The sequence below is a fragment of the Elephantulus edwardii genome, unplaced genomic scaffold, assembly GCF_000299155.1.
Source record: "Elephantulus edwardii isolate Elephantulus edwardi_28Jun2011 unplaced genomic scaffold, EleEdw1.0 scaffold00082, whole genome shotgun sequence".
NCBI classification, from domain to species: domain Eukaryota; kingdom Metazoa; phylum Chordata; class Mammalia; order Macroscelidea; family Macroscelididae; genus Elephantulus; species Elephantulus edwardii.
Genome location: NW_006399832.1, coordinates 7,614,532 through 7,625,565, shown reverse-complemented (window position 1 = coordinate 7,625,565; position 11,034 = coordinate 7,614,532). Strand labels below are relative to the sequence as shown.

General features: G+C 40.4%; 1 protein-coding gene across 1 annotated transcript in view; it reads right to left on the bottom strand.

Annotated features, from left to right (window-relative positions):
- Positions 1–116: 116 nt before the first annotated feature.
- Positions 117–11,034, bottom strand: part of RASGRF2 (Ras protein-specific guanine nucleotide-releasing factor 2) — a 432,531-nt gene continuing 421,613 nt past the window's right edge. The window contains exons 24-27 of the mRNA XM_006889857.1: positions 7,385–7,464; positions 5,738–5,855; positions 5,151–5,219; positions 117–249 (exon numbers count right to left, since the gene is read on the bottom strand). Coding sequence (XP_006889919.1) covers positions 157–249; positions 5,151–5,219; positions 5,738–5,855; positions 7,385–7,464 — 360 coding nt within the window. The 3' untranslated portion in view covers positions 117–156. The remainder of the gene's footprint in view (positions 250–5,150; positions 5,220–5,737; positions 5,856–7,384; positions 7,465–11,034) is intronic.

Sequence of the window (11,034 nt, the reverse complement as noted above, 5' to 3'; positions counted from 1 at the left end):
GAGACAGAATTCCCATCCAGTGTCGCCTTCTTCTGTGGAGAAAGGAGACTGAGGTGGTCTCCTCTTCCTCTCTCCACACTATGGGAGGCATGGCATGCAAATCCCATCTGCCCCGCTTCCCATGAAAATCCTGTGGCTGCAGGGCGAGGCCAGTCTTCAAGCAGGGAGTCGAGGTTCAATTTTTAGTGACAGCTCATAAAGTGTATCTTCATCTATGATGAGAGTTTTGTCAAGCAAGTACTGAGTGACCTGAAGGGGGAGGGGGAAAGGGAAATAGAGTTAACTTCTCTCAGACCCTCCATGTATTCTTCCTTTTCTTTTTCAATAGAATCTGCTCATGTCTTTTAAGTCAGCATTCTCTCATAAAGCTCTGGTGGCAAAGTTGTAGGGAGGTGCCTTGTTAACCTAAAGGTTGCTGGTTCATATCAACCAGTAGTTCCGTGGGGGACAGAGGAACAGTCTCCTCCCCCATGATTTACAGCCTCAGGAAATGTCCTGAAGGGCCAATTATGGCTCAGCTCCAACTTAAAGACCAAGAGTTTGAGTTTTCTCATAAACATGAAGAAATTCTTATTGCTTTATAATGTTTAAATTTTGTATTGCTTTGCATAGGATATTTATATACTTTGTGTTTAATTCATGTACATGAGATTGGCTCAGGCCAGGGCAGGGTTCAGAGCTGCTGTATATATGGTTGCTATGCATCACAGGCAACTCAACCAATAACATTCTATGACAGGTTTGGAAGCAGGAGTGGCATCCATTTCCTAAATAACATGCCTCCGTAAACTCTATGAACTTTGATAAATGTTGATATTGTAGAGGGGCTTCAGGCCTTTTGTTCATAGGGTCCCTATGAGTCATGCTCATCTTGAAGGCAATCAATAACAACAACAACAATATTCATATAAAATCTTTGGATGATAAAACTGATGAATGTGCTTAGCTGCTTGAACAAAAGGGTAGACATTTGACTCTATCTAAAGGTGTCTTGAAAGAAATGCCTTGGGATCTACTTCCAAAAGAATCAATTATATGAAGCACAGTTCTACTCTGACACATGGGGTCGCTGTAAGTCTAATCTATTATAGCTGGTTTTTGCTATTCACTTGTACGGATGTATCACAATTTGTTCATCCACTGATTTGTTGATGGACATGTGGGCTGTTTCCAATTTTTGGCTATTATAAAAATATTATGATTATTTTTGTCCAAGACTTTAATAGCTTTGATTTCACTTTTTTAAGGTAAATAAGTAGAATGGAAATTACTGGCTTATCATGTAGTTGTATATTCAATGCTTCAAGAAACCATTAAGGAATTTCCCAAAATATCTATACTATTTTACTATCTATACTATTCTCACTAGCAACAAGTAAGCAAGTGTTCCAGTCGTTCAAAATGTCACCTTTAATTTTACAAGATTATGTCAGTTTATCTCCCAAAGTTCTATATCTGTAGCACACAGTGTACCTGCTTCCCAGTACCCTAATCAATGTCTGATATTATCACTCTACTTAATTTTGGCTAATCTGATTGATGCTGGAAAAAGCAGAGGGGAGGGTTGGCAAAGGAGAGGAAGACCCTCAACCAGATAAACTGCCACAGTGACCACCACAGTGGGCTCTAATGTGTCAGGAAGTGTGAGGATGTCACAGGATAGGACAGGGTCCAGCTCTCTTGTTCATAGGGTCAAAATGAGTCATACTTGACTCAAGAGCACCTAATATCAAACCACAATCTGATGGTGAAAATGAACTCTTACTAAAATTTGAATCTCTTTTACTAAATGAGGTTGAGCATTTTTTAAATAATTATAGACCATTTAAATACTTTTCTGCAAGTTATCTGTTAATGATGCTGTTGTTATGTGCTATTAAGTTGCTTGCAACTCACAGCAACTCTATGTACAACAGCCCTAAACCCTGTTCTATCCTGGGCCAATCTTATTGTCTCTGACACACCTATCCCCATTACCCCAGTCACTGAGTCAATCCATCTCATCAAGGGTCTGTCTTCCTCTCTTGTGCTGTACCTCCATCCTCCCAAGCATGACATCCCTCTTAAAGGACTGGTCACTTTTTGCAACACGCCCCAAGTATGCCAGACGAAGTTTCAGAATCCTTGCCTCCAAAGAGCAGCTTGATTTCACCCTCTCCAGGATGAACCTGTTTGTACTCTTAGCAGTCCATAATATATTCAATACTCTTCCCCAACACCACAGCTCAAAGGCATAAATTCTCGTCTATCATCCCTAGCTTTGAAAATTTTCCTATTACATTTAGACTTAAAAAAAAATAAATTGTTTTGAGCTCTCAGGGTCTAATAGATAGGGACTTGTGCTACCAATCCAAAGTGGACAGTCTGAACCCACCATCTACTCCAAGGGAGAAAGACGGGCAACCTCCTCCTGTGTAATTTACAGCTCCGGAAAGCCTGCTGGAGGGTCAGCTATGAGTTGTTTTCAACTCTGTGGCAATGAGGAAGGTACATATTCAGGGATCTCTGGAGGTTTCATCCTAAGTAATTGTGCTGGTAATTCAAAGGCCATGTGACTCTGATGATCTGAATCCACTAGCAGCTCTGAAGGACAAAGATGGACCATTTCCTCCCATAAGATAGATTTCCAGCCTCTGAAACCTACTGGAGGATCTGCTCTGTGTTGGTTACTACTCAATGGAAATGAGTTTGAAGGTGGTGGTGGTGTTTCTTTTAAAAAAATTATTATATATCACTTTTCTGTATGTTAACAATATTGTCTTCTAGTCTACTGTTTAAATGTTAATTTTTTAAAGGAACTGATCTTCTGTCATTCAATGGAAACGTTTCTATTTTGGGTAAAAGTACACAGAGAACACTGCGGGCACAGTGGTAAAGAGTTCCACCACCAACCTAAAGTAGCACAGTTCTAATCCACCAGCTTCTTTGTGGGAGAAAGCGGGAAAATCTCCTCCATGTGATTTACTCCCTTTGAAAATCTGCTGCAGGGTCAGCTGTGAGTTGTACAACAGCAGCAGCATGGGAAGAAGGTGCAGTGTCAGGGAAGGACATCACTGATCAGGCATTATTTGTATGACAACAGCATAAGAGGTGCATAGCACTGAGGAGTGGGGGAAAAAAGAAAGGAAATTATGCAACAGTAAATGAGTATTTTTTTTTAAAAGAAAAAGTGAATAGGGGTAGGGAAGAAAATGTACAACAATGAATGTATGAAAATCCAACTTTTCTGTAAACTTTTGTTAAAATCACAATTTAAAAAAAGGAAAGAAAGCACTAAGTACAGTGTGGTGTTAGGACTTTTGAAAATGGCTTTTCTAGCCCTTGTCTTAGCGCCCTCTGGGTGTGTGGTCTCTGGCTGCCTCAACAGCAGACACATGATTCATCCTTGATCCCTGTCTTCAACATTGTGAGCCAAGACAGCTGACTGGGGACTGCTATGAGATGAGGCTTGATGGATAACTGAGAAAACCGGAGGTTTATTTGTGTTGCTTGGCTGAGCCTGGGCTTTCACTTTGTGATATCCTTTGCCTTCCCCTGCCATCCTCCAACCTAGTTCCTTAAAAACCTTCACAACTTTTGCAAAGACTATCAGACCCTGTGATCAGTAGAAGTTAGGTGCCACAGTGTGGGACACTATGGGATTTGTTTTACACTGGTTGTTATTGATGGGGACAGTTATCCTTTGTGGAGTTGGTGGAAATTAGACTCAGCCTTCCCCTAGTTTTTGTGGTGCACCTTTAACAAAAAGAGACCAGATCTTTACCAGCTACAGAAGAGGAGCCGGAGCAGAAAGAGGAAATCTAGGGGGCAATTGTACAGTGAAGTCAAAGGAAGAGATATTTCAAGGAGAGAGTAAGAAAAATGCTTCCAGTACTTGAGTAAACATATTCTGTTTGTTTCTGGTGGGACCAAAGGAGTCTCCATCTATTCTTGTTGTGCTAAACATTTTTAATTAGGACTCAGAACTACAGTTTTCTCAAGTGTTTTGTTGTTGTTGTTGTTTGTTGGGGTTTTTTGTCGTTGTGTTTTTTTTTTTTTCTGGTCACCCACCAGCTGCTCCACTGAGGAAAGATGTGCGATTTCCTTCTGTGTATTTTATAACCTCTGAAAATCTGCTGGAGGGCCAACTGGACAGCAAAGGCCACCACCACCATGAAGGTGCAGCTTTATATTTCCCTTTCACTGGTCAGTGGAATGAATTATTCTGAGATAGTTTACAATACTAAGACATTGACATGCTTTCAATAAATGTGTCAAAGAATAAATTCTTTCAGTTGCATTTGACCCACTGATAAAAGATTTAGGGTATTCTTTTTGTAACTAATTGGAAGAAAAACACCAACAGAACACTTCTGTCAAGTCCAACTCCTGGTGACCCTCTATCAGGCTTCCAAGGCTGCAAAGCTTAACGAGAGGCGATTGCTTGTCTTTCTCGAGTGGAACAGCTGGTGGTTTGAATTGCTGACCTCTAGGTTAGCAGCATAACACGCTATGCCCTACCACACCAGAGCTCCTTATATTAGCCTATGATTTTCTCAGAGTCTGCTCTTCCTTGTGCACTGGGATGGTGGATTTTAACAGCTTCAGAAAATGAGTAGAGACGCTTCTTACTCTTGGGGTGGAGTTAGATACACTAAGTGCATGTGTGGTGTTAAGACTTTTGAACATGGCTTCTCTAGCCTTTGCCTTAGCGATGTTATATCTGGTAAAGTATAGAAAGAATTTATTTATTGAGGTAGATCTTATCCTTAAAATCATCAGACTGGCTGGCACCTTTTGTAAAAGGCCGACTCTCACACAGATTTTTATGGTTATCTGATTATTCTTTTTTATGGTTACTGGCTTATATTTTTTAGATGATTTTTGTAATTTCTACTTCCTAAAATATAGTAGATTTTTCTATGAATCCAAATTTATTGGCACAAAGGTATATTACAGTTCCTTATAATATTAACGTATCACCTTTTCCTTCAGCCATTCTTTGTTTTCCCACTCCATTGCCCCTGCCCATTTTCAGACACACCAAAGATCTGTTTATTTTATTGGTCTTTTCCATGAACCAGCTTTTGGTATTACTGAACATTTTTAACTTTTATAAGTAATTTCTGATTTTTTAACATATTCATTCCTTTAGAGCCCCAGGCTATTACCTTTGGTTGATGGTCTATTCGGTAGGAGGTCTGCTGGAACTGGCGAATCTCCCTGATGATGTGCGATATCTAAAAGGAATGGCCACACAAAAGCAAAAAAAGATGATGTCCTTTTACTGTTACACACTCTCCTGGGGCCGTTTCCCACAGCAGCCAGTCCCCTCCTCCACCCGGAGCCTAGGCTCACTCCAGCTGGAAGTCCACTGCTTTCATATCCTTCAACACACCATGTGACATACCAGCAACAGGAAGAAACTGGGTTAAGAGTCCAACAGATGGCATTGGGTTGGCAAATCTTAGGAAGAGCAAGCTCTGGGTGACATTTTCCATCTCTCCCAATAAACCTTGAGTATCTATCACCAGTCAGTTTTAGAATGTCAGTCCTCAAGTTTTATTTTCGTACCACTTTGCCCATAACACAAGCTCAAACAGCCCTGTCAGTCTCTTCCATCCACAACATCAGGTACTAGATCGAGTATTGCCTCTACCTCAGGATGACCAAGCAAATACCACCTTTATGGCTCATTTACTTCTCTACAGACCACTGATGTCAACTGAAAGAGGTTAATTAAGAAATGACCACCTACCATTCTCATTTTGGAAAAATTGACGAGGCCTTCCTCAGTAAAGTTTGGTGTTCCTTCTTCAATAAATGCCAGGTCTGTCAGGTACATTCCAAGGTAAGGAACTGCTGGCGGATTACAACTGCAAGATCAAGAGGCACTGTTCTCACCCTCAGCAGCACGGACGTCTGTCTCCTGCCCCCTACCCTGTACACCGGAAGCAACTGTGCTAAGCTGCTGTCCTGAAGAGCACATTCTTTTTAGTGCATTTCAGAAGCACATGCATTAGACACAGAGTTTTGAATACATTTCACAGTAAAATACAATACAAAACTCACTGAAGTCCAGGCTTTACTATGAGTTTGAAACAATGGCATCTGCAACCAACCAGCTTTTTGGACAAGTGCACAGTATGTGCCAGCCCACTGTTTTTATCTGCAGTACTTGTTATTTGGTAACATTCCTTGGAGGAGCAAAAAGCTTGTCAAAAATTCCTTTCCCCTTCCTTGCACTGAAATACAACTATGCAATTTTAAAGAATTCAAACTCATGGCTTTGAGTCAGACCTGCCTCATGACTGACCCTCTGTTGAGTTTCTGAGACTATAAATTGCATGGGAGGAGACTGCCCAGCTTTCTCCCAAGGAGAACCACGGTGGTTCTGAATCACCACAGAGGGACAGTTTTTGGGTTAGCAGGACACCTCCCTAAACAGACTAGGTCACCAGACAGAATAAACAATGTTACTAGAACTTAGCACTTCAGTATACCTTACTATTTAATTTCTTTTTGAGTTAGCACTTAAACATTTTTTTATGACATAAGACTTAACTACTATCACAGCTGGATGCTAAAGTATAGATTTTTCTTGGTTGTTTGGGGAGCTAGGTAGAAGTCTTCTCTCCAGAGGGTTTAGAGAGAGAGGTTATGATTCAGAGAGAACTTACTTTGAATCCCAGCTTGACCATTACCTAAATACTGTGTAAACTGCCTGAAGTACTGTTTCCTTATTCATCAAATGGATAGAGTAACGACATTTATCTCTTTTGAAGGCCATGAGGATTAAATAAGGCAAATCAAACACTTAGCATGGAGCTGGCCATTAAGCAAGCAATTCTAAGCATCATTACTCTATTATTTACATTTTTTTAATCACAAGTCTTTCTTTCCTTCAGACCGTTAAAGGATTAATGCTTTTCAGAATAAGTACATGTGATAGTTTATGATAAAAACTAGTTACAAAAGAATAAATATGTGTGTGCAAGTGCATGTACGTGTGTACAGAAAGAGGGAATTCTCCAGAAGTAAAAGCCTGTAAAATAAGACACTAATAAACAGATCTTAGAATATTAAAACAAAATAATCATGGGAAGTCATGGTTTTTATATTAAGAATACTGAATTAAGAGATCTGTTATGCTGAAGATGATCTGATTTATTATGATGAGTATTTTCTTCTCATTTGGAATACCCTGTATACAGTGAGTAGATTGTAAGATACTTGGTGTGTGAACAGTATTCTAAATGAACAGGATCACAAAAAACCCTTAGATGACAGAAGTAGTTTCCCACTTTTTTATTCTTTTCAAAGAGGTCACTACTTTTATATTATAAGAATTATTTAAAAACATTTCTGAATTATTAAAAATCCTCAATAATTAAAATAAACATACTTTTTAAGGGTTTCTCTGAGATTTTTAAATCTTCCTTCTGATGAAACAGTCTTCTGAAGTTTATCCATTAGAGCTTTGGTCTAGAAAGAAAAATAAAATCAACTTAGTATGTCATGAAAATATTCTTGTGGTTTGCAAAGAGAAAGTTGCCAAAGAACGCTCACCTGTTCTCTTTAGTGGCAGGTGCTTCTAGCTTCACCCTAATAAAGGTCACTGTGCAATATGATCACAGGGTAGAGAGAAGGCATTTTGTTTAAATTTGCCTTAGAGGAGGGTGGGGGCAAGAACATATTGAAAAGAGAAAGTGCCTTTATTTACATGTTTAGCCAAAAAAGGAAGGAAGAGTTGTAGAAAAGTAGCAATGCATCCATCAGAAACTCAGGGATTTCAAGAACAGAATAGTACCTGCTTACAATGGGGTCCTGAAGGAAAAATCTCCAGATGCTGAATTTTTTTGAGTGTGAATCTGCAAACTATCAAATAATGTATCTGGTTGCCTTACACTGACCTGACACCATTCTCCACTCCACTCCAGAATCTTTCCTTTTGTGATCTTTGCTCATTTGTTAGAAAAATAAAACAGAACACTTCCCCCAAAATGGAATTATTGTTAACACAGTCTTGGAGCCTTTTAAGTGGGAATGAGAGAATGGTAGGATGGTAAATTGTCAATGAAGACCCATTACCCATAATATTGACACCAGAAAGCCTAGCTGGACCCAGATAGCCCATCCGAGGGGGAAACACTGGGAAGGTCCAGAGTAAAGCTCTTAGGTTACTGCATCTTGGCATTTCAGGGAGCAGCAAAGCTTTGTCAGAGCTTTCAAAGGTCCCAGAAGGGTTGCCCTGTCTACCCTGCTTCTGAGGTCTTGAGAAGAAATAACTGGCAAGATCTGGACAGGTACATGAGGACGAGGTACAATAGACCTCCTGCTTGCCAAGAGCCTTGGCTCAAACGAGCTGAAGAACAATCTGTACCACAGCCACTGACTAAACTTGCTGGGCACTAGAGTATAGATTCTACTAGGTCTTCTAGTCATCTCCAAAAGTACAGTATCCAGATCCTGAGCAAGACCAGCTGCAGAAGAGATGATGTTAATCCAACACATCTGAAGCAGGACATATACCCAGGTACTACCTTCTATGACTGAAGTGAGACAATGGACTCTGGTTAGAGACTCTCTGGGAGACCACCATTCTATGTTAATGATAATCTGAGTGACACATTCTGGTAGCATGGTGTATCACATGTAGAGCTGTTAACTGAAAGGGTGATATTCTTTGCCTTCCCTACTTTCCAACTTACTATCCTAATTTACCCCATTCTCAGTAGCACAAATGAGAGTCTGTGAGTCAGCAACAAATACATGAACCTCTCGCTGCTGCTGGAGTTCTACAGGCACCATCGGGCTGGGCTATGGGCTCTTTATCTGCTTTTTGTTCTGAGTTGGTGAGGGTCTGTGATATTCTTACTCCCTCTGGCCCTTTTGGAAAGATACTCACAACCCTGTGCTTCCATGTCTCATTTTCTCCTCCTGTTCTTTAGACAAATACACTCACCATTTTTTGGGAGAAAGAGAGGCAATCTCCTCTCATTAAGATTTTTCCCCATGGAACTGAATGAGTCCGAAACAGTATGATGGCAGTAGGTTTAGGGATTGAAGAATCGTGACTCAAGATACACCCCATTCTAATCCCACGTCATTAACTAAACAACCATAACCTTATCCTGCCTTATTAATATAATGGACAGCTTCTTCATTATCACAGGCATAGAAGCTAGGACTTACAAAACATGGAAGAGAATCAGATCTCAAAGCTAGGACAATGAAATGTAGACAAATCATCTGCCAACTACTGTACAGAATAATCTGTTGTTGTTGTTGTATGCCACTGGAATCAAACTACAGCTGACCTTCCAGTGGGCTTCCAGAGGCAGTAAAATGCATGGGATGAAACTACCCATCTCTCTCCCTCAAAGCAGCTGGTGGATTCAAACTGCATGCCTCCCAAGCTATGTACTGCCTCTGAAAACCCACTGGAATTGATGAGTCAGTTTCAACTCAATGGCACACAACAATAATGTTGCCAATCATGGCTCAGCCACGAGGACACAATTCAATCCAAAATGGTGCTAATGTTAGTAAATGGTATTTAAAGTCACAATTCAAAGAAAATTTTAAAAAAGAAACAACCCAAAATTGCACTAATATAAATTTCCTAGTCATGATATTATCCATAGCTATGAAAGGAGTTATGATTAGGGACAGCTATTACACGAGATAAAGGAAATCTCTCTGTATCATGTCTTAAAGTGAAGAATCTATAGTCATCTCAAAATAATAGAAAAAAACCACCCCAATAAAAGTTGTGCCTTCTTTTTGCAGAAATCAGGCTTTGTTGAAGAAATAAAGGCTTTGAATATTGCCAAGTTTGAGGTTCTCAGAGAAATGCATTTTTACCAAGGAATGGAGTGGGTGGGGTGGAGGTTATGATTTAGGTTTGGACTTTGGCCATACAGGGAGAAATGAAAGCTTGCCTTTGCTACAGAAGCAGCTTACAAAGAGAATAGAAAAACAGAGAAGAACAGGAAATGGTAAGCAGCCCTCTTCTTAGAGTGTACAACAGACACACATAGTTTTGGGGAAATGACAGAATATATTTGTTCTCTCTTCCTGCCTGGAATCTAGACAGAGGTCCATCACCAACCCTGGGGGATCACAGTGAGGTAGGAAGAGTGGTGTGTGTGCAAAGATTGGGCAGAGGGAGCCTGAAAAAGACCCTCCAGTCTCTGGCATCATTAGCACGTGGAGGAGTCTGGAAAATTCCTCAAGACCTTTTAAGAGGACCAAGGTAGTGTTCTAATATTGTAGAGTCAATCTGTCTACCAGGGCAGGACAGCCCATAGTAAAAGCTGCAAGGAGAATGTGGGCTGGGGGACAGAAACTTTATCGTCTGAGGATCTGCAAAGTTGTTGTTTGCTGTGGGGAAGTTGAAGTCGGCCAGGCTCCATGGTTTGATCCCTGAGCACCATTTCTGGGTGGTGTAGCAGTTCACATGTACAACAAGCCACAAATACACCAATTCTATTTACCACTCTAATCCTACATGTTACAAAGCAGAACTGTTCCATAATGTTTTCTTGCCTGTAATCTTTACCTAAGCAGATCACCTGGCTTTTCTTCCAGGTGGGTTCAAAGTACCAACCTTCAGGTTAGTGACTGAGGAAAAACTATTTGCATCATGTAGACACCTGTGTGTGCCAGGCACAGATGACTCACCCAGTGACCACTCAGCATTGAGGGCAGCAGGAGACGTGGTACAGGCATCCTTTCACAAGCCCAGAACAGGCCTCATCCATACCCACTGATACCCAGGTTATTCTGGGTAATTTAGTCAGAATCTTAACATTATCTCAACTAAAAAGTTAGAAAGACATGTGCAAGCTCAGTCAATTGAGAAAAATTCGAAGTTACAACCTTGCACACTCACATAATTACACCAGAACTTAAGATCTGTCACGTGCAAGGCAAAGAAAAAGGTGACTTTGGGGACCCTTTTTCCCTGCTTTTTGGCCCTAAGGCATTTATTTGTCTTCTTACTTTACCAGAGAAATATTTTAAAAAGTGGCATTAATCTGTCCTGCCTAA